This window comes from Stylophora pistillata, chromosome 2 (assembly GCF_964205215.1).
Source record: "Stylophora pistillata chromosome 2, jaStyPist1.2, whole genome shotgun sequence".
Classification (NCBI taxonomy): Eukaryota; Metazoa; Cnidaria; class Anthozoa; order Scleractinia; family Pocilloporidae; genus Stylophora; species Stylophora pistillata.
The window spans coordinates 48,936,417-48,960,526 of NC_142520.1; the positions used below are offsets into that span (position 1 = coordinate 48,936,417).

The window sequence follows — 24,110 nt, forward strand, 5'->3', positions numbered from 1 at the left end:
CACTCTCTGGACAAAAAATGAAATAACAACAGCTTTTGAAAAAAACTTCATAACGGGAATTGAAAGCGGAATCGGTTCTTAATACAGACTATTTTGTTCCCCTTAAGTCATGATCCGAAAGTTCATTGATATGCTGTCGCCACTAAGTATGAAATACGAGTAAAATTGCTTTTAATGAGGCAAGTATACACCCGTGAAAAATTATAGCCAGTGCGATTGATGACTCCGCCTCTTCCTTAGTGTTTTTGATGGTGGCTACATTATCGCCCCTCTGCATACCATTCCTCTGACTATTGAAAAAACGTATTTGCAAGAATATTTTTTAATTGATTATTGTTGAAAACTGTGCAAACTTACACAATCCGGCCGATGAAGACACAAGATTTGAGCTGTCTGTGATCATAATCTAGCATGAGAGAATGTTAATATTCTATCGCTCAAATACGTTACTGCCTCCCATTGTCGCTACAGGGATCTTTGTTAATTAAAAAAAAAAAAAAAAGATTTCAAGAATTAAACTTAGTAAGTCACTTCAACGGATCTGCTTATTTCTTTTGTGATGTTTTGTTTTCTCACAGGCGCAAATTCTGGTAAGGGGAGGTGTATTATAATTTTTTTTTTAATTTTCATCCCACAGGAGAGGCGTTATAAACGTAGATGAGAGGACATTGTAATTGTCAATAGTTGACAAAATGCTATGGTATGCAAAGCATACTTTTCGAACTCAGAGAGTAAAATTCGTAAAGTGAGTACGTGCTGTCGTGTTGCGATGTTGTGTAAAAGGATAGGCAGCCATTAAAGATAAAACAGATTGGAAGAAAACTATTATTACACGTTATTACACTAGCTACAAGGATTTATTGAGCCCGTGCTTGTTAAATACCGCTTTAATTCTGCCGTTTGATCCCATGACGATCAAAATTCTCTCGTTCACCAATGGCAAAAGTGGTTCAAAAGCTTCAAAATATTTTCCGACGCAGCTGGCTGCAAAAGCAACAAACAACGCCGATTGTTTCTCCTTACTGGCCCCGCGGCATCTAATATTCAAGACACCTTCTGCGCGTTATCCGATGCCTGAACTGATTAAAAAACGGCCGCACTCTGTCGGCTCAAATTTCGCCAAGAAACATAAGGAAGATGAGACCATCGCACAAGTCGTTACAGTCTATCAGATTGTAACGATATGCCCATCCAGAAAGTCGTAGAATAAGATTAAGGTCTTCATTTAGAGTTATTAAAAACACGGAAAAGAGGAGGCTATTTTTTATCGATGTGGCTACACCCTCAGATGCGAATGCTTTCATACAAAAAGCTGCTAAGTGTAATATTTAGAAATAAATATCAATCGAAGTAGAGAGATTAGAAAAGTGGTTATTTCAGTACTAGCGGTGCTCTTAAAGAAAGTGGAAAATGCATCAGGAAGAAAATTGTTAGGTTTGAAAATTCTCGTAACTAGAAGGCGCAAAAAAGTGGCTTCAAAGTCGGGATACTAGAATTAAATGATACTATACTCCACTGAAGTGAACTTAAATGTTGTTTTTGAATTTATTCTACAGTCGCCAACTCATGTGGTGAAGTGGCTCAAATAATGAATAGGAAGCAGTTACTGGATGGCGAATACTGGCTAAAAGTTGGGAATGTGGAGTTACAGGTAAGCAGTGAAAGTAAATAAAGGGTAAAGCACGAATTGAATTTGTACCAGTATTGCAGGTGAAGGTTAAAATAACCAAGCCTTTTAATCCCACCTATGCTTGGCGATGCAAACAAATTAAACTTCAATGTTCTTTCTTTAATAGGTTTACTGCCACATGGCTTACAAAAACTAAGACTGGAATCTTATCGCTCGATTCTCAAACGGCGAGGGCAAGAATTGGATGCGTGACGATGTGAGATGGTGGTACGACCATCCAACTGCTACAGGAACAACAAATAACCCATCCATGAACAACGATATGATCTCACCAACATTCTGGTTGGTCAGTGGTAGCCAAATAAAGATCACGCGCAGTGATGACCCCAGCCACACCCCTTTGTTACAGACCACAGGTAATTGTTTGAGTGGACAAACATTCCGATCCAGAATCACAAGTTATGGCGACTATAGAAATGGCAAAGTTTGGGCCATTGATAAGTGTCTTGGAAACTGTACGGTTCAACATGGCGGACAGTACAATTCAACAGATGGGTTTCAACAGGCTAAGTGCAATGGAAATATCCAAAGTGCCAAACAGATCGGCTTCTGGTGTGACTGGAATTATGGTGATGGATCTGTCATGATGATTGGTGGAGGAGGAAGTAGCTGTGAACGTGCAGATCATGGGATTGGAATCACAGAAACTAACGATGCTTCTTTTGTTGACCTCGGACCCAGCGAGACTGAATATTACTTTGGTTATGATGCTGTCACAGGACACGCTCCATCACAGTCCTATTCGTTGAACTTATGGATCCGTTAAAAACAGTCAGCTCTTCATTTTTCAAACTTAGTTTAGAACTGAAGAACTTTGTAGAGGATGAAATTATTCGTTTAATGTCACACTGTAATCCAAGCTAAATGAACATTTTAAAATGGTCAGTAATAGCGCTTCTTTCCCATCTAGTAGCAAATTAAAGACAAAATAACTTGACCACCACCCCGGCCGCAACGCTTTAATATTTAAACATCCTATGATCTGTGGAAGCAGGAAATAATTGCCATTAGTACTTTTCGAGAAAGTATCGGTGTCTGGGAAGTTGTACGGTTCAATATGGCGGACAGTACAAGTCAACATGCGGGCTTCAACGGCCTGAGTGCAATGGAAACGTCCAAAGCGCAAACAAGATCGGCTTCTGGTGTGACTGGGGTGGTGGTGATTGATCAGTCACGGTTAGCCCAATAAATAGAGCGCTGGACTGTTGTGTGGGAGGTCGACGGTTCGAGCCCCGGCCGGACCAACACTGAAGGTCTTATAAACGGCTAACGGTGGCCGTGAGTATTGTGTAACTTGCAATCACTTGGCCGTGAAAATTCTGAGAACGAGATCCTCCATCTGCAAAATAAAGGAGGGGGGGGGGGGGTTTGAGAGCATGAGGTCATAGGTAAAGGATTAAAAAAAATTGCCATCATGAATATCAATGCTCCATTCCAAATCTTTCTCATTGTAATCTCATTGGCAAAGACAAAAATATTCCCATCCAAACCTCATCTTAAAGGGGGTTCAGTTCTTTTTCCCTAGTCTAACAAGGGAAACTTTTTAATTTCCACTTTAACCTATCAGACTCTTCCATAACATGAATAAAGGCTGATAGTTTCGAAAGAAACTGTTTGGGGCTGCGTCAGTGGGAGTAACGAAATAATATGGATATATCAACAAAGTTGAAATGGTAAAATTGGCCACCGTAACGGTTACAAAAGCTGACGTTTCGAGCGTTAGCCCTTCGTCGGAGCGAAGAGAGGAATCGTGGGTTGTGTGTACTTTTAAAGGCAGAAAATGGAGCTACCTTATTGGTGGGAACATGGCAACGAGAAAAACAAGAACAAATTAGTGGAATGAAAAGCGTTCGTTGATCCCTGTGGGATTTAGACTGCCGGTTTGAAAGATGAGCTTTTTTTCAAGATTTTTACGGCTTTCCGTGCTACCTAAGTGTAAGGAAAGACCGCAGATTGCTATATTTTGCTAAGAATGATTAGGTAAATTAAAATGTCTAGCGACTGGTTTCGATGTGTCCATTGTCATTCCTTTCCACGTGTCCTTGTCATTCCTTTCCACGTGTCCTTGTCATTCCTTTCCACGTCTCGAAGGTGTTCTCAGAATCGGTCACCTTGTCTTATGCCTGTTTCACTGATGTATATCTTTTTGCAATAAGTGCAAGTTATGCAATAGATTACATTGGCGGAGGTGTACGTGAAGTGATAATAGTTTAATAATAGTAATAGTAATAATAGTTTATCTAACACGTGCCTCTTATTGTGCGTAAAGTGTTTAAGTACTCTGATGAGATATTAGGCATGAGCAAAATTCTTTGGAATAATTTTTCTTTTCATTCAATTTTTCAATTCTAGAAAAAAAAATTCTTTTATGCATAAGGTAAACCTCTCAGCCGAGGCACAGATGAAGGAATGGCTTATGTCAATTTTGAGCTTCACAAGTTTTCCAACCTCAACGTCACCCGTATTGGTTTGGATTATGTTCTGGATGACAGTGACTGTGGATTTGCTTGTGTCAATATTCCGTCATGTTTCTCTTTTAACCTGACCGTACTTTTTCATGATATCAATGGTGAAGTTCTGTGTGAATTGCTTCCATCGGATATCTACAACTACTCAGACAAGCTCATCCCTAGTCAGAGTCACCATCACTATAGCATCGCAATAAGTTGTAAATACGGAGTGAGGTTATTGTAGAAATAAGGAGAGGGGCTATTTGAGAAAAGACTAAAATACTTTTCGGTATTAGCGGAGAAGGTTAATTTAGACGTACTGACTCCATTTGTAAAGACTACTCATAATCATATATACTATGATTGTCAAGCGAAGGCCACATCTTCCGTGTTTCTTTCCCATTCCTGTATGTTTTTTTAGTGTCCATGTATCAGTTGGCCTTGTCAGAACAATGGGAAATGCGCTGCACAGTACGAGAAGAATAGTTACGTGTGCGCTTGTGAGAATGGATACACTGAGGAACATTGTGAAACGGGTAAGACAGTTAACTAAAGGTCTAATTCTTTTCCACGACCGGAGAATGACTCAGAGCTTAGTTATTGACAGCTTTCCACTCGTTATCGTATATTTCCGAATTCTCTAGTTAACTTACCTAAAAGTTCATTTCGTTTTTCCCTAAGATATTGACGAGTGCAATGCTTCCATCCAGCCCTGTGACGTTATGCAAACTGCCAGAACACTTATGGCTCCTACAGCTGTTCCTATAAAAGCGGATTTATTGGGGATGGAAAAACATGTCAAGGTAAACCCTATTTGTTCTTAATCTAGCGAACTACAAAGAGTCAGTTTGTCAGCTAAACTATAACTATTTCCTCTCCGCGAGTATTGCTTACTTGTATAGGTAATTTAATTATAAATAACCTTGAGCAACCTGATCAAAAATAATTTCACGTCGAAAGCTTTTGGCTTCAGGTGTAAGGCTTTCAAAGACTTATTTAAAGTGCCCCTGAGATCAAAATTGTCGTACATAATTTTTTTTCATTTTTGTGTTCAGTGTGTCTCCTTCACATACTCTGCCAAATTTTAGTCTAGACCGAGCACCAGAACTATCTTTTTTCGGGCCGTTAAATTCGCGATTTCGCGTCCGCCATTATTCGACCATGTTCCGGAAGTTGATCGCAGGACTCAGAGCAAGTGACGTCAGCGGTTCAACGCGAAAATCTCACATGGGAAGATGTCAAGCAAACACAACAGAGTGCTTTACTCTATTCTTACAAAAACTAAACAAAAATTACGCGGCACTGATGCGTAATTCAAAGCTGTAGTAGTCGGGCAGACCATGCTTCAGGTATTTCTCTGCATCGGAGCCTTGCAAATACGTCAGAGCGGAAAAAGCGGATGCGATTTGTGCGAAGTCGCCGAGTGAACTTCAATCCTGCAGGAATATTTGATCTGCTCCGAACACTTCTCGGAGGACTGTTTCGAGAGGTCTGTGTAATTTGAAGGATCTAGGCGAAGAGTTCTGTCTGGTTCAGTGCCTACCGTTCAAAAAAGGGATAAGAAAAACCGTCCTCAGTGGAATCTCCACGAAAGGGAAGCTACGAACCTCAACGGGTTTTGTTACCTATACATGTGAGTTGATCATTATCTGCCTTTAACAACTCTCTGGCAGAATACCTTACATAAAGGAAAGAACTCGGTGAACATTGTAAATAACAATGATAACATAGCCAACTTGAGGAATGAGATTTCTGACCTCAAAAAAACTCACTTATATACCAAATACATGAAAAATATAATTGTGTGCTCCGACTGTTAAAAAATGCTTGCTTCAATATCAGCGAAAGAAGAACAAACAGCTTAAGACAGAGCGTAGAAACACTTTAAAATGTAGGCTTGCCACCAAAAGGCCAGGAAAACTATTTTTTTTAAAAATCCTCGCAAACTATCAACCATCTGACGGCCAAGTCAGCGTGCGATAAAAAGGGTCTCAAACTCATCCCAACACCCGTGACAAACGAATGTGAAATCAGGCCAACTTTGCGAGATTTATTCGCAAGACGAACGCGCCTCCATTACACTTTTCTCGGACAAAATAAAGAACCATTTCCATTTCATATCTAACTGCATGCCACCGGTTCAGTCTTCTATCGCCCTTCAGAGCTACTTGGAAAATTGTGATAACACAACTTGCAGACTGTATCTAAGCCAAAAATTACTTTGTAACGCAATGAGGTTTCGGCTCTAAAAGAGTTGAAATAAACTCTGCTTTAAATCTCACCGAAGCAGCAGAACAACAGTCACCGTGAATAAGACGGAAAAAAAACAAAAGAGGCCAAAGTGCAACTCGACAACAGAGTTCACTTCAAACCTCTCAAGGCAGCGATAGTAAAAAATAGGCAAGAAAGGGTTAATGAGATAATTGACATAATGCATCGGGGCAAACACATCGATTGGTTGGAAATGGCTTTCACAAACTCCCAATATCCGCCTTGATACACAATCAGCCATTGCCGAAAACAATTTTATACATCATCCGATCATTTCTTACCGAAGGAAAATCCCTTACGACAAGCAAAAATACAATTTGAAGGAGTATAGTTAATGGTCCCTCTGCGGTTGAGCGCGTGAGATTAGGGAACTTTAGCATCACGTTTACGGCAAACGGCGTGATTTGCACTTAGTGTTTTATAGTCTTAGCGCCAGAGCGTTGTCCCAGGGAATCTGGGGACCAACCCCTCTTTTTATTTAAAGTCGCGAATAATCCAATATTTAAAATAACGGTCACCCAGAGATCACGAAAATATCTAAAAGATGTGTGGAATGCCCTACGAGTTGCAAGTTAAACTTCGTTAAAAATTCTCAAATGTCATTCAATATTTAAAAAAAATCTGTATTTGAGTTTTAGTTTGACTTGCTTCCTCTGGCAACCAGTACAAAAATAAACGGCAACCATACATCAGAAACCTTCAAAGCTACAGTAATGCATCAAAACGAAAGCGCGAAACAGTCAAAAATTCTACGAATTGAAGGTTACACCATCGACTTCAAGATCCCGAAGGACAGCATCGTGTGGCAAAACTACCGGTTTTATAGAACAACTGATAGCGAAACAAGCGACCGAACGACGTTGGAATCCGTTACAGCCGGGTCATCTAAATTCACGAAAGAAACGCATCATTTTCCAGAACAAACGACTGCGCAAAAGCGAGCGACTGACCGTTCTAGAAAATATTTCAATCTACACCTTTGGTGAAAGAACAGCAACTTAATTATCACTTCAAATTCCCCTCGCAATGCCGCCGAAAGTTGATGTAAAAACCCTCACGGGAAAAATGAACCATGCCCTTGCAATTCTTATGAAGTTAATGGAAGAATTTGAAACCATCGTCGCTATAGGACCGGGACTTGAAAGACTCGAAACAGTGTTCAATTTAGTGGAATCAAAGTACAGATCTGTTAAAAAGCAGCAAGAGGTGATCTCGGACAAATTAATTGAAGAAGGCGCTTCATCAGAAGATGAATTGGTGTTAATGAACAGAAAACTCGGGGACAAAGTCAAAGCTGATTTTCTCCAAATCGCCTTGAAATACGCAGCGTATCAAAGCGAAAATAATCATCCCCATGTTCCTGACCACACAGAAACCTTGAAAACGATGAGTTCTGCAGTTGAGAAAATGGCCGTAGCAATGGGATCGAAACCCAGCAGCCTTGAGCGATTGACAGTTCCGATCTGGGACGGAAGTCGCAGAACGTATCAGACTTGGAAAAGAGAGTTTAGACACTGTATGGCAAAGAATAGACAAGACAAAGATGAGCAACTTCAAAGAGTTCGAAAAGCAATGCCGAAAGGTATATTCTGGACAGATAAAGTCAAGACTTGCAAAGATATTGACCAAGCCTGGGAAATTCTCGAAAATGAATTCGCAAATGAGCGAAAACTTATGGACGAACTGTTAGCTGAAATGAACAATCTGAAACAAGTTAAACGAGACTCCAAGTCACTCACGCGTTACGCCACGACGATTTTTGTATTTGTCAATGATATGAAAGACAGCGGCTGCATCGTGTTAGAAGCGTCATAAGCTCCGTTTTTCATGTCTCAGCTTTTATCAAAGCTCGATCCGTGAGACAACACAAACTTTGGAAGGGAGATGCAAAGAGTGGGAAAGGAAGAAAATGTGTCAAACCTCGTAACCTGGTTACATCGAGAGGCAACCTTCCGCTCCAGAGGCAAACGAGACAATGACAACACCGATGAAAAAGAACGTACCCACCGAGGACCAACCTTTAGAAGAACAGATAACCACGCAGCTAACTATGATAGAACCTCTGAGCAAGAAGTGTGTCCACTCGGTTGTATGTCGAAACACCAGTTAGCGGCCTGTCCGTTGTATCAAAGTTCAACTGTAAATCAAAGATGGGACGTAGTCAAACAGAGCAAAAGATGCCGGAAATGTCTCAGGCCAAATCATACGAACGACTGTAGGAAGCCAGACGGTACTACCTGCGACAAATGCAAAAAGAACCACCACCGTTCTCTTCACAACGAGAAGATGAACTCGAATTTAAGCCCGCACGCAGTGCCTTCCCGAATGCAAGATATTCCTACAGAAGGCAATACCAACTGCGCCACCAACCGCAAGAAATATTTTAAGCTCATCACTGGTTTATGTCCTGTCCAAAGGGTCAAAGTTATAGACTCAGGTGGAACGCTTGTTGAAATACTAGAGATGATAGATTCCGGATCAAACACAAGTCTGCTATCAAAGAATGTGGCTGAACGACTTGGAATAGCTGGGGAAGTTACCCATCTTACTATGAATGTAGCAGGTGGAGAGAAAAGGTCTGAAGCTTCAGAAATCATCGAAATCACTATTGTCTCGACTATAGAAGAGGATATCAGAAAGACACTGGAAGTATACACTATAAAGAAACCTTGTAGTGCCGCGAAGACGATCTCGAAGAGAACTATTGAGCACTTCCCTCATCTCAAACCAGTGGCGAACAAACTGCATCTATCTAGGGAAACAATAGATCTTCTAATTGGTACAGATTTCGTCCATGCATTCGTCGACATTCATACCTTGTCAGGGGAAACTGGAGAGCCGATTGCCAAATGCAACTGCTTCGGTTGGTACGTCTCAGGACAAGTTAACAGTTACATGATACAGTCGGTTGAAGTCGGAACAATGAGCATTGAAGACCACTTTAAGAAACTACTTTATCAGGACACGCTGGGGGTTAAACCAACAAAACTGTCTATATTTAGTGAGAACGTGCTACGAGAAAACAAGTTCGTCAAGTCGCTGTCTGATTCAACTACATTGTTAGATGGGAGAATCCAAGTAAGAATGCCTTGGAAAGAGAATGGACCCCCAAAACGCAGCAATTATGACATTGCCCTCAAAAGAATGCAGTCTGCCGAGAAATCGATCCAGAAAAAAGGATGCTCCGAAATCGTAAATGACGAGGTCCAAAAGCTGTTGCAACAAGACTTCATAATTAAAGTTCCCACAGAAGAAGTTGATCACAGCCAACCTGAATGGTATCTGCCGTTACAAGCAGTCTTCACACCAGAGAAGTCCACTAAGGTCTGCATTGTTTTCGATGCGTCTTCAAAGGGTCACGACGGTCTTTCGCTGAACGATCACCTCGAGGAAGGACCTAATTACATAAACAGTCTTCCCAATGTACTTATGGGCTGGCGATGGAACGAAGTGGCTTACTCGGGTGATATCCGAAAAATGTTTAATCAAGTCCTAGTGAACCCTGACGACCAAGTTTTCCATAGGTTCTTGTGGAGAAGCGACAAAAGTGAAGCGCCCTCAGTCTTTCAGTGGCTCAGATTAAATTTCGGCGACAAGCCAGCACCAGACATCGCCTCAAACGCTATCAATTACTTAGCCAAAGTCTCACAAGTCGAATATCCGGACGCAGCCCGTGAGCTGCGAGATCACGCGTACGTGGACGATATCGCGGGCTCCAAAAGCAACTCAACAGAAGCCAAGAAAATAACGAAAGAAATTGACACCATCCTCGGAAAAGGCAAGTTTCAAATTAAAGCGTGGTACTCCAACTGCTCGGAAATCGATCAGTCTAGCGGGGAAAGATTTACAGATCTGCTTGGCCACAAATGGCATAAAGAAGAAGATAAGTTTACCTTCAAGAAAGAAAACGTGGTTGGTCTATTGGAGGGCCTCTCCAAAAGAAACTGCCTGAAATTTCTCGCTCAACTCCGGGATCCCATCGGACTTGTTTCACCCGTTACTATCAAGTTCAGAATTGATCTGCAAGCACTATGGAGTTCAGGTTACAGCTCGGACGACATCCTCTCCGAGAGTATTCAGCAAACATGGTTAGAGAATGTTCAGACCATAAATGATCTCTTGTCATTTCAGTTTGACCGCAAGCTAAAACCAAGCAATGCAGTGGGTGTGCCTCAAATTCACGAATTCTCCGATGGTGGGAAACAGGCTTATGGTGCAGTAATCTTCCTACGATGGAAACTTACTGGTGGAGACTACCAATGTGTTCCAGTCATGATAAAGGCTTTCGTCGCACCGCTGAAGAAGAAAAGCGTCCCGAGACTAGAACTGTTGGGCTGTTTAGCACTTGCAAGGATGTACGTTACATGCGTAAAGGCCTTGGAGTTGACAAAAGCTCAAGACTGGAGAAGATTCTTCTGGGTCGATTCAACGACCGTTTTGTCCTGGTTCAGAACGCCACCACGGGAATTCAGACCCTTTGTATCTACCAGAGTGGCTGAAATCCAAGAGTCGATTGGGGCAGACCAAATTCGCTACATCAAGTCTAACCATAACCCTGCAGATGCTCTAACGAGAGGAATCCATCTTAATCATCTCGTGAAGTGGTCGGAGGGACCATCCTTTCTAAAGTTGCCAGAAGAAAAATGGCCCAACTTTCAAGACCACATCCAAGTTAACGCTCACGTGAACGATCCCGAAGCATTAAAAGAGAAGAAAGCAGAAACTTTGCAGAAACGAACAAGGGAAGTGATCTTCTAATGGTCGTTGAATTAGGACCCACACCGCGATGCTCAGTCGTGCAACTAACTAAAACAGTCAGTGTACGAATGGTCTGTCAACATAAGAGATATTTCAGTCGTATGTGATGTATCTTAAAAGGAAAAGCTCCATTTTTTCGCCGCTTCCGTTTATTTTTGTGTCTGTGCTTTTAGTGGAATGGTTACTTGGCTGGACTGTGGCAGACAAAGGTGAGTTAATTATCATTCTATCCTAAGTTGTATCATAAACTCAACATTTTGCTGGTATAGCATTCAAAAATTTCACCTAAAGTATTTTTTTTCTCCCTTTTTTGGTTCTTCGTATCCCCACGGTATTCTCTTTCAACTATTCCAGAATCGAATGCAGTAAAGATCATCTTCTTCCCGGAGTAGGGGAAAAAAAGTCTCAACCTGTGTCTTGTTTGAAGCGTTCAATATTATTACCAAGACACGAAGTAACTTCTTATCACAATACAGGGGACTACCATACGATATGATTCAACCCCTTATAGAAAGAGCAATTATACAGAAACTGTTTCACCGAATAATAGTAAAATAAAAGAGGAAAAAAGAAAAGGAAAAAGAGGTGGAGGAGTATAAGGCGAAAATTTTCGATTATTCATTCATCTGTTTCAAAAGTTGCATGTTCTTAAAGTTTTACAACTGTTTCTTCCTAACAGAGGGACAGAAGATAGGAAGGAAATCAATTTCTACTTAAAATAAAGTGAGGAGTATTTAAGAAGAGTTACAAAGTTAAGTCATTCACGACGATGAAATTGTTTCATTCCTTTTGCTGAACTGTTGTCACTGACAAGTTCTCATCATGAAGAGTCGAAACAATATCTTTTCTAAGTGGAAATTGCTAACACTAACTGGTTCAATTTCCAAAGCACGTCAGATTTTGGACGTTGTCAGTTTACAAGACAACAGAGAAAAGCAAATTTGGTGTAGTGAAAAAAAGTTTATTTTTAAATATAAGTTATTGAGTTTGAAATCTTGAAAACTTTTAGAAAACATTTTTTTTATAAAAATATAACTCTCTCTCTAACTAATCAATAATAAAGTTATCATTAAGAGTGGACTCCCTGTTTATTGCTGTCTGAACTGATAGACAAATTGCAGTCCGGGTATATTTACATTTACGACAGGTTATCAATTGATATGTGATCTGTTATGCCAAATATACAAAAAGCCCCTATAATTATTTTATCATGTCATTTTACAGTCTGGAAAATTACTTACAGTTTGCTATAAAATTGCTTAATTCAAGAGCAAGGGAACTGATCAGATTTCAGCCACATGGAGATGATGGTAGCATACAACTTAAAATGATCTTATAATTAAGACTTCCCAAAAATTCAAGGAGTTGTTTCCATGTACTAGTGATAATAGTTTTTCTAACACGTGTTTTAGAATTCTGATGATATATTGAGCATGAGTCGAAACTTGTAATAAATTTTTTCATTTCCTTTTTCATTTCTGGAAATAAAAGTGTACTGGTTGAAGTTAAACCTCTTAGCCGAGGCACATATGAAACAATGGTTTAATTTATGTCAACTTTGAGCTTCACAAGTCTTTCTTCCTCAACATCACTACTATTGGCTTGGACCCTGTTGTTGAAGGCAGCGAATGTGGATTTGTTTGTGTCAATATCCCTTCATGTTTCTCTTTTAACCTGGCTGCATTTCATGAGATCACTGGCAAAGTTATGTGTGAATTGCTTCCATCGGACATCTACAACAACTCAGACAAGCTCATCCCCAGTCAGGGTCATCATCACTATATATAGTATCGCAGTAAGTTGTTGTTCACTCTGCTTCTTTTAAAAGGAAAGGGATAGGAATTACACACGATTTCACGCGTATAGAGTGGGTTTCTAGCAGAAATAGGGTGAGGGGTTATTTGAGCTTAAGACATAAAGGTTTTTCGATATTAGCGAACTTCTAATAAACAGTGACTCTACTTGTAAAGACGGCTCCTGAAGATAATTACTATGAATGGCAACCTGTGTTGGTCGAGCGGATGCCACATCTTCCGCGTTTCTTTCTCACTGTTATGTTTTCTTTAGTCTCAGTGTATCATTTGGCCTTGTCAAAACAATGGGAAATGTCCTGCACAGTACGACAAGAACAGTTACATCTGTGTTTGCGCGAACGGATATACTGGGGAATATTGTGAAACAGGTGAGATATAATTTTAGTGTACTTTTACTGCTTCAAACTTAACTGACGATGTAATTTAACTCCACACCCATAGACTGGTTCAAAGCTTAGTTGTTTACCGCTTTCCTGCCGTTATCGTATATTCCTCAGATATTGACGAGTGCAGTGCTTCCCTCTGGCCCTGTGACGTCAATGCAAACTGTCAGAACACTTATGGCTCCTTCAGTTGTTCCTGTAAGAGCGGATTCTTTGGAAATTGAAAAATATGTGTGGTTAAAGCTTAGTTGTTCTTAATCTGTTAGTCACGTTCACACTACTCAGAGTCAGCTTATTAGCTAAACTATACCTATTTTTTCTCTCCACGAGTTTTGCCTACTCAATGATTTCATCTTTTACAATTAGACTTTCGTCTACGATTAATATATTTCCTTTTTGGTCACAAGAAAAAAAGAACTTTACGGTTAATTTGTTTAATGATAACACCAAGAAAAAGAGAAGGCCGAGATCATTGCAAAATTCGTTCCAAGTTTGGAAAAGAATAAATAACTATCCTTTGCCATATGGCCATCTAGAAACACCTAGAAATAAGATTAAACTGTCCAAACATTGCTATCAGTAACAGAAAAGGAAAGGAATGTTCTTTCACTGTAGGCTGGGCTCTTATCGCTCGATTCTCAAACAGCGATGGCAAGAATTAAATGCGTCGCGATGGTGGATGGTGGTATGACCAGCAATTGCCACTGCAGCAACAAACAACCCTTCAGTGAACAGAGATATGATCTCAACAGCCTTTTGGACGGTCAGTGGCAAAAAAAATAAAGATCGCGCGCTGCGACGAGTCCAGCCACACCCCTCTGTGACAGACCATAGGTAACTGTCTGGGTGGACAGACATTCCGATCTAAAATCACAAGTTATAGCGATTTTAGAAATGGCAAAGCCTGGTCAAGTGATCAGCGTCTAGGAAGTTTTACGGTTCAATATGGCGGACAGTACAAGTCAACAGACGGGTCTCAACAGGCTGAGTGCAGTGGAAACATCCAAAGCGCCAAAAAGATCGGCTTCTGGTGTGACTGGAGTAGCGGTGATGGATCAGTGATGATGATTGGGGGGAGGATGAAGTAGCCTGCAGGTGCAGATCATGGGATTGGAATCACAGAAACTGCCGCTGCTTCTTTTGTTGAGCTCGGAATCAGCGAGTCTGAATATGACTGCGCTCCATCCGAGTCCTACTCGTTCAATTTATGGATCCGCTAGAATGACCAGATGTTTATTTTTTCAAACTTAGTTTAGAACAGCAGAACTTTTGAAAGGAGGACATTACTCATTTTTTTCACATTCTGGTCCAAGTTAGTTGAACATTGTGAATGTAGGAAATATCTTAAGATCTTCTCATCTTAGATCTCCATTGGCAACAAACTGCCATTTTTCTTAGCGTTTCAGCAAAAAAAAAAGACAAACAAACAAACAAAAATAAAAACACAACAAAAAATACTGACAAGTAAACAAAACAAGAAAAATTGCCATTTAATTTTTCGACAAATTCGTTGACCGTAGAGTTAATTTAAATCAGACTCACAACTCACCTTTTCAAGAAAAATGTGAAGTTCATTAATGATTGGTCAGTGATGTCAAAAACAAAGTAACAGAAAGTATGTTTAATATATTCATTTTTTTTATTTGATGGAGAAAATGCTGAAGCTCTATCGAACATTTTTTTATTTTAATGGAATAAATAAATGAATATATAAAAGAATAAATAGATCATATGGTAAATGAATAAAAAGCAAAAACAGTTTACTTTTACATAAAGGGGAACTCAATATGACAAATCGAGACTGTTTCTCTTTTCTTCAACACAATTCAAATCTAGTAAGAATTTATCGGGTGATTACCTGTTATCAGTTTTAAGCTCCAATAGCTCGTCTCAAGTCTAGCCCTAAAACTGAGAGAGTCTAGATCTGCGACGGGGGGAACAAGTTTTAGAAATAGTTTTCTTCGGACAAATTAGCCTGCGTAGGACCCTAGAGGGAGGGGGGAAGGGGGTGGGGAGCCGAGCGGAGAGAGGCTTGGGGAGGGGATAGGAGGAAGAGCGGAGCGAAGCTTGGGGAGAGGATAGGAAGGGCCATCAAGCGACCCAGTGAATTCTTCAAAATATCCAATCTCTGATGGACGAAGAATTATCATTGGTCGAGATCAAATAACTGTCACTCAGCCATGAAAGTAATGCGAAACAGGCAAGTTGTGCTAGAACAGCAAACTTTGATTAGAATACGTTGAAAAAATTATAGAACTAGGCGGAATCAATCTGATAACCGAACAGCGCCAAGCTTTGGAACAGCTCTACGTCAAAAAGAAGGATCTTGCAGCTGTTTTGCCGACTGGGATTGGAAAAAGTTTAATTTTCAAGCTCTAGTGTTGCTTGCACGCTTCGAGGCCAACGAATATAAACGGCTTGTTGTGTTGGTTATAACTCCACTTACGAGCATCATACAAGATCAAATACTCGAACTTAAATCTCTTGGTCAACAGAAACAAATTTCATCCGTTTGAACGGCTTCGGTCATCCGTTCGACGAAAACATCAGCCCGTTCGAACGGCTTGGTCATCCGTTCGTCGAAAACATCAGCCCGTTCGAACGGCTTGGTCATCCGTTCGTTGAAAACATTAGCCTGTTCGAACGGCTTGGTCATCCGTTGAAAAACATCAGTCCGTTCGAACGACTTGGACTATTTTCTGTCGAACGACTTGTATAAACCGTTTGGAAGGTTCATACTAGCAACGCGAGTTCTCAACCGAAGATGGACATGAAACCCTTTCCAAGAGTTCATAAAACTTGCAAAAAGTGTTCACTTTTCGGGCACGGGTAAGGGAAACAATTTGGGAGAGATTTGGCTGTTTTGCCAAGTACTGATCCAAGATCTCGAAGGCGGTCCGCGATAACATATTGGAATTCTTCTCTCTGACTTGCTTCAACGATATTGATAAAGTTTTTTTTTTAACCCAGTTCCTAACTTGAATCTTAAGTTATCTCCACAAAAGCGGAAAATTGACGGAATATCTATATTAGGCTTTTTATCTCTCTTAGGTTTTTCTTTGAAATTTTCCTTGTCGTCCGAAATTTTCACCCACGTGCAGCAGCAGTGTTTTGACCGCTTGCATGGGTCAGGGCTCTGCTATTTTTAGTACTCTCCAAGCTTCACTGGCGTTCGTGTTAAAATAGCCCTTCGTGATTGGACAGTTTTGACAGTTGTTGATTGACATTCGAAACACGATATGCATAATTAATCGGTGGGAGTTTCGAGGAGTCCACGGGGTCGCTGGCAGGCCCTTCCTTTCCTCTCTCGAAGCCTCTCTCCGCTTGGTTCCTCACCCCCTTCCCCCCTCCCTCTAGGGCCGCTACGCAGGCACAGACAAATGAAAGCCATCCTTTAAATTAACATTTTACCAACAGTGGCCAAGAACATCTTGTGGTGATCTTTCTGAAGGACACAATACCAGTTTATTAAAGGGATAATTGATTAAAAAATATGTTTTACGAAAGCATGTCTCCTCGACTTACAAGACTAAGAGTCTGGAACTTACACCATTCGCTTTTTCTGTTCTGATGTTTAGTCATAAGCTAATTACCATGTTACTATCCTGATTTTTTGCAACACAGTACACTGAAATCCATCACATGTTAGAACGGGATATTTTCCCACGAACATCTCAAGTGATAAACTTGACATGTCAACGTTTGTGAATTTTTGAAAATCATATACGTAAGCTGCGATTAAAAAAAAGTGAATATGAAAGCGATCTTCGCAATAATGAACAGACGTCAGGGGCTCAAATCCCGTACAGGCCTTATTTTAACTATTGCTTATTTTTAGTGATCATTACTGCGAAGATCGCTGTCATACTCAAACTTGGTTACAAACTAACGAATCCCAAGTTGACCAAGTTGAATGCTGTGAAAAGTCCGAGCCCTAAGCAGACTCTAATTTCTCGAAAAATCAGTATGGTCAGAGAAATTAATGAGACTGTAAGTTACTTTCTCTTAGCGTGGTTAATAATTGGAGTAGTTGTTCTTTTTTCATCCGAGATTCACTTCCTCTCTTCTCCTATCAAATTAAGCCATTCAAAAACCATTGTGTATTTTTTTGGATCAACCTTATCCCTAAAATTAAATCAGCTAGTAAATTTAAATGTTTGTGGAAAAATTCAAGGAACGAAAGCTACACCAGCCAAAATAAAAAATTCTTAGTTGAACCCGTAACTTTTCTTAGTTTTACGTATTTTTATGCACGGTCTGCGATGGGAATAAATCGACTGTAATTCGAAGACTTGAGAGTTTAGAAAAGTCCCGAGCCAAGATGATATCATAACATATTTTTCAAATTTTAGGCTTTATTATCTCTTTTTCCTTTCTATCAGTCGTGCGAGACCCTTTATTTCACATTTGAACTGTACAAATTTGATATAAAAGGGAAACGGGAAGCTAGATTAGCGAGCGAGATCAGGACAGGCCAGAAGTTTCTCGTCAAATTGTTCAAAATAGTAGGATTCACTCAGGGGAAAAAGATCGGGCTGTTGGTTTTCTTACTCTCCTGACTCGATGGCAGAAAAATCAGTTAATTGTAGTTCACTTTACATCTCGCTTGGACTTGTTCTTTAAGATCTCGGTCACACAGGATACGTCGATTCCACTTACACAGAAAGCTAGCATTTATTTATTTATTAGATTACCGCACGTGGCCTCTCTCTTTAAATTTCTTTAACGTCGATGATTAGGAATTGGCCAATGGTGTTGTACTTTTTCAACTTCCAATAATACTGACACCTGCGTCAACGATCTCACTCAGTTAATGATATGTTTTAGAAATGGCGGTCATGGAAAGTTTCTTCCTCTTCCTATTTCAAGGAATCGCCATCCTTTTTGCTAAAGAAGACTCGACTTATTCTCGTTCAGCGTTATTCACCACTAAGGAGAACAAGCGCCTTGGTGCTCATGCTGTCAAACAGTTTCGATCTCCCACTCAAATATCATGCAGTCTTTCATGCCTCAGAAACTCCTGGTGTACTTCAACAAACTTCGAAGAACCATTCGGAAAGGACGATAAAGGAACTTGTGAACTAAACAAGCATGGAATCCTGGACAGAAGTGCCCAGTTTTATGATAAAAAAGGCTTCACTTTCTCTATGATGCTCAAGGTATAGTTTTCTTGTTGAATTTTCCTCTGTTTGCAGGTCTTTTTTTTTTTTTTTTTTTTTTTTTTTCACATGTAAAAATAGAAGAAAAGTTGTTATATTTCAATTGTAAAGGAGCTTGGCACTTTCATGCATATTAGTTAGATTTCCGAGAGTTATTATATTGAGCGTTTACCCCTTATCCCTTAGTTCTGTCTGGTTACAAGTACATGCAAAGCAACCACAGCTAAACAAGAAGAGTTATACTCTATTTGGTTAAATATGCCTGTTAAACGACAATACATGTCTGTTATTTTAGGGATGTCTCATGAAAGGCTGTCGTAATGGCGGTTCTTGTTTGTTTCGCGAAAAGAACAGAACATTTTCATGTTCTTGCGAACATCCTTGGACTGGAGATGACTGTGGAACAATTGGTAAGACTGCATTTTCTTGATAAAATATTCCGATCAGTTCAAACTGATAAGTGCGTTCAACGGAGCCGAACATTTAACTAGCCATTCTTCAAGCAAAATCCAGCTGGCTGGCACATTTAATAATAAGACAGAACTCTTTCATTCTTTGGGAAAAGATGAGATAACAACGATGTTTCAAAAATTTCAAAGCAGGAATTGAAAGTAGAATCGTGTCTAAATACAGTCTATTTTGTTCTTCGTAAGTCATGATCTGAAAGTTCATTAGTATGCCGTCGCCACTCAGTATGAAATGCGAGAAAAGTAGCTTTTAATTAAGCGAACAGGTACCCGTTAATAACCAGTTGTGCGCTTGATGATTCCGCCGCTTCACCAGTGTATTTGATGGTGAGTACGTTAACGCCCCTGTGCATACCCTTCCTCTGATAATTGAAAAGAAGGTATTTGCAAGGATACTTTTTACTTGATTTGCGTTGAAAAGTGTGCAAACGTACACAATTCGCCCGATGTATAAAGACGCAAGCTAAGACTCGAACCGTCTGTGATCATAATTTGGCATGAGAGAATGTAAACATTCGGTCGTTTCAATACGTTGGAGCCTTCTATTGTTGGTACAGGGATATTTGTAAATTTCGAATCAAGATTTTAAGAATTAAACTTAGTAAGTCGTTTGAACAGATGTTATGCAAAAGGGATGAGCAGCCATTAAAAATAAAACCGATCGGAAGAAAGCTATTATTACATGTTACTATGCTAGCAAGGAGAATTATAATTGAACCCATGGTCGTATTGACAAGTACCGATTTAATTCCGCCGTTTGATCCCATGACAATCTAAATTCTCTACCTCACCAATGGAAAAATTGTTTTAAAAGCTTTAACATATTCTCCGACGCAGCTGGGAGCAAAAGCGACCAACAACGCCAATTGTTTCTCCTTGCTGACCCTTTACCGCGGCATTTAGTATTCAAGTGCCTTCTGCGCGTTATCCGATGCATAAGCTCATTTAAAAAAAAAAAAAAAAAACAAGCCGCGAAATGTTGAATGAACTTTTCCTTCCGCGGGATAACAGCCTATTCTGTAGGCTCAAACTTCGCCAAGAGAAATAGAAGGAAGGCGAGACCATCTCACAATTCGTTACAATCTAGGAAAACTATCCTTCCCGATATGCCCATACAGAAAGTCGTAGAATAAGATTAAGCTGTCCATATAGTATTCTTAAAAACAGAAAAGACGAGAAATGTTCTTTTATTTACATGGCTATACCCTCATAAGGGAATACTTTTCATCCAAAAAGCTTTAAAGTACAAAGATTTAGAAACGGAAATCGCTGGAAATAGATCTAGAGCGATTAGAAAAGTGGTTATTTCAGTAATAAAGGCGCTCTTGAGGAAATTAGAAAATGGGGCCAGAAAAAAAACTCTTAGCTTCGAAAATTCTCGTTGCAGGCTTTCAAAGTTTTTCTTTTTTTCTTTTTTAACAAGGAGCGAGAGGATAAAATAACAAAAATTTACGGTTTATGAGACGCAGGAATATTGTTTTGCAACAGCTAAAAAGTAATGTCTGCTTCACTAGCAGTGCTTGGCCAAAAGGCCAATTTCTTTTTCGGCTACGAAACTTTTACTTTAACGTTGGGACGATAATATCCTGTAAGGAGCTGAATTGAGTTCGAGTTTTTTCTCTACGGCTCACGGTTAAAAATTTGGCCGTTTTACGGCAATGGGTAATACCTCCCCACTATGGTCACAAGAAAAACTGTTACAGTTATTATTATGTGGCAGTTAAAACGTCTAGATGCCAGAACCTATATACACTAAAGCTGGGCTTCTAACATGTTTAGATTTACATAATTTTATGTACTCCCCCCAAAAAAGAAAATCTAATACAAAATGTTAAAAAAAGAAAAAAAGAAACTTCTAAAAAAAAAAAAAAACCCTTGTGGCTTGTCCCTAATGTCTTAAAAACTCAACAAAATAACACATGGCTAAGATGAAGTCTTCAACTCATGACTTTCAAAGATCTTGCAATCTTGAGTGAACTGCTAACTAAAGACTTCTGCATTCTACCTAACACTGCTGTACTCCTTTCCTTATCATTATTATTATTGTTATTATTATTATTATTATTATTATTATTATTATTATTATTTTAGTGCTGGCGCCAAGAAAAAAAAAATAAAAAAACAAAAACAAAAACAAAAGAAAGGAGAGACCACTGCACATTTTTTTACAAGCTGTAAAAATAATACCTATCCTAACACTAACCTGTCTACATATTTTTATCAAAAATCGTGACAGAAAAGTTGAGAGATGTACTTTCTTTGAAGGCTGGACTCTTATCGCTCGATTCTCAAACAGCGATGGCAAGAATTGGATGCGTGATGATGGTAACTGGTGGTATGACCAGAAAACTGCTATTGGAGCGACAAACGACCCTTCAGTGAACAACGATATGATCTCAACAACCTTTTGGTCGGTCAGTGGCAAAGAAATAAAGATCACGCGCAGTGACGACCCCAGTCACACTCCTCTGTTACAGACCATAGGTAACTGTTTGGGTGGACAAACATTTCGATCCAAAATCACAAGTTATGGTGACTTTAGAAATGGCACAGTTTGGGCCAGTGATCAGTGTCTTGAAGACTGTTCGGTTCAATATGGTGGACATTACAAATCGACAGACGGGTTTCAAAAAGCTGAGTGCAGTGGAAACATCCAAAGCGCCAACAAGATCGGCTTCTGGTGTGACTGGGATACTGGTGATGGATCGGTGATGATGATTGGTGGAGGAGGAAGAAGCTGTGCACGTGCTGATCATGGGATTGGAATTACAGAAACTGGCGCTGCTTCTTTTGTTGAAGAAGGTGGAGTTGGGACTGAATATGACTTTGGTTATGATGCTGTCACAACGAAGAACCAATCCCAGTCCTACTCATTAAATTTATGGATCCGTTAAAAATAATCAGGCCTTTATTTTTTAAATTTAGTTTAGAACAAGAGAACTTTGTGGAGGTTGACTTGTGATTCCAGTTAAATGAGCATGTAATTTAAAATGATCAGTAATAAAGAACCTTCCCCCTCTCATATCAAAGATAAAATAAGTTTACCATCACGCCAGCTACAACGCTAAGATCCTTAAATATCTTTAGATTTTCACTGGAGACCAAATTAATTGCCTTTAAAGTCGAATCATTGAACTGAATCTGATTTGTTACAGAGAAGTATTAAGCGTGGAATCGGCGCGTTGAAAACGAGGCTGAGTCATATTGTTTTGCATCTGCGTATACATAACAGCCATAAGTAACGCTGTTTTCCTTTCTTTTCATTTTTTTTTTCTCTCTTTTTTTGTTTCTTGTTTTTATTCAATTACGCAATACGTGCGATATCGGTTTTCGTGTGCAGTTTAATGCGGAATTCCCTCGTCAAGTAATGAATTTTCTTGTGGAATTTTTATGCAAAAACGAGATTCAGCAGAATTAATTTAAGTCAGACTTACAACTCATCAGTCTTTTCAAGGAAATGTTAAGTATTCATTAATGATTGTGTAGTGACGTCCGTCAGATATAAACAAGAAGGACGCCTGGAACTAATAACTTTGGCACTAGTCATTTCTTATCACTGGAATGGGGAGGGGGAGGGGGCCTCGGTAGATGTTGGTTGTGTCACAAAAAAATTTACCTGACCCCACCCCCACACCCCCCCCCCTCCCCTGCCAAGGCCCTGTAGCATTCTAATGATCCTCCTTACTGGCAGTCAATTTTCTATATTGTTTCCTTAAAACTCTGTTAAAGACGGCTGATCCCTCTCCGTTCTCACAGAAAACCAATTGCGGGACTTGGATTTGCATTTTTGAAAACTGAACCTTATCCTGTTAATTGCTTTCTTTCGATGCATAACAACAAAAACGATTAAGAAGATCTCAATCTTGCACCCAGATCCTCAGTACTGTGTAACTGTAACTTACAACCACTTGGCCGTGAAGGGCCTCGGTGCAACACTTATAAGATCCTCTATTCTGCCATAGAAATAAAGAGGAAAGGGGAATGAGAGGATGAGATGTTGGGTAAGGGATTACAAAAAAATATTTTCCATCATGAATATCATTGTTCCATTCCAAATCACGAAAACATGCATTGCTAAACCTTAGTTCAAGACAAATTCAGTTTATTTCCTAGGTATAACAAAGGAAACTTATCGATTTCCTATTTAACCCGTTTAGGCCCTTCAATAACATCTCCATGTAACTACCAAAAGCGCCATATCTATTTTTCATTTTCATTCTATGTTCAGATACTTTTTGTGCGTTTTACATTGCTCGTTTCATATCAATGTGTCGAAATTTACGCAGGTCACATCATAATTGCAGTAGACGCAGCATTTCCTTTTTAATTGATCATCGTGACAATGAGGTCAATACAGCAACTCCCTTTGAGTCCAAATTAAAAGTGGAAAAAAATAAAAACGTTTCCAGTTATTTGGAAATTGAGGTCAACTAGTAGATTTCGGCCTCCTGATTCGGCCTAAGCATCTTACGTTTACAAGTTACTCAGCCTTGACAGACAGAATAACTTAAGCCTTATCATTCACACGGGAAATGCAAATCTTCAGCGTGGGAAAGTGGGAAGACCCTAGACGCCGCGAGAGGCAATGATGCACTCTACAAAGAAACCTCCTGTAAAATGTTCAAACGACGCTTTTCGCAGAGGCTCTTCGGTTCTTTCTATTATCTCAAGTCTATTGAATGTTGCGCTCAGTGTTGTTGAGAATAGAGACGATAAACAAGCGAATGGAAATGAACGAATTTGGGGGGGGGGGGGTGGGGGCATTTCCTTTTTATATGCCTATGGTCATGTACCGCTGAATGACGCGCATTTTCACGACTGGATTGATTAAAAATGAGATTGCATTTTCAATTGAATTAGTAGAATGGAGTCGCATATTTAAGAGATTCTTGGGGGTGAGAAAATTATGGTAGTTTGAGATTTAGAAATGAGAAGATTCGTAGTTTCAAAATGTGCTAAGATGGGATCTATGAGTGACAAAAAAATAAATTATAATGGGGTAGGGGTCCTGGGAGGCCAGCGCCACATACCTGGCAAATACCCAGGTCCTCCTCCCGGAGGGGTAATATCAAAGGAGAGATATTTATTTCAAAACGCTTCATTACTTAATCATCTTGG

General features: G+C 39.7%; 3 protein-coding genes and 1 pseudogene across 5 annotated transcripts in view; all 4 read left to right on the plus strand.

The window, feature by feature from the left end:
• Positions 1-24,110, plus strand: part of LOC111346197 (uncharacterized) — an 82,115-nt gene that overhangs the window by 241 nt on the left and 57,764 nt on the right. The window lies entirely within an intron of this gene.
• LOC148740034 (uncharacterized) lies at positions 774-3,362 on the plus strand. Its single transcript, XM_088748116.1, has 2 exons — positions 774-1,651; positions 1,797-3,362. The coding sequence occupies exon 2, from the start codon at positions 1,875-1,877 to the stop codon at positions 2,454-2,456; it is 582 nt and encodes a 193-aa protein (XP_088604242.1). The 5' UTR covers positions 774-1,651; positions 1,797-1,874; the 3' UTR covers positions 2,457-3,362.
• On the plus strand, positions 7,930-11,169 carry LOC148740035 (uncharacterized; annotated as a pseudogene).
• LOC111346198 (uncharacterized) lies at positions 18,193-22,505 on the plus strand. Of its 3 annotated transcripts, XM_088748108.1 has the most exons (3): positions 18,193-18,525; positions 18,821-18,935; positions 21,258-22,505. In XM_088748108.1, the coding sequence occupies exons 1-3, from the start codon at positions 18,196-18,198 to the stop codon at positions 21,884-21,886; spliced, it is 1,074 nt and encodes a 357-aa protein (XP_088604234.1). In that variant the 5' UTR covers positions 18,193-18,195; the 3' UTR covers positions 21,887-22,505. The 3 variants fall into 3 exon arrangements, with proteins under 3 accessions (XP_088604234.1, XP_088604235.1, XP_088604236.1); XM_088748109.1 differs by lacking the exon at positions 18,193-18,525 and having other exon boundaries at positions 18,847-18,935; positions 21,229-22,505; XM_088748110.1 differs by lacking the exons at positions 18,193-18,525; positions 18,821-18,935 and adding an exon at positions 18,961-19,319 and having other exon boundaries at positions 21,229-22,505.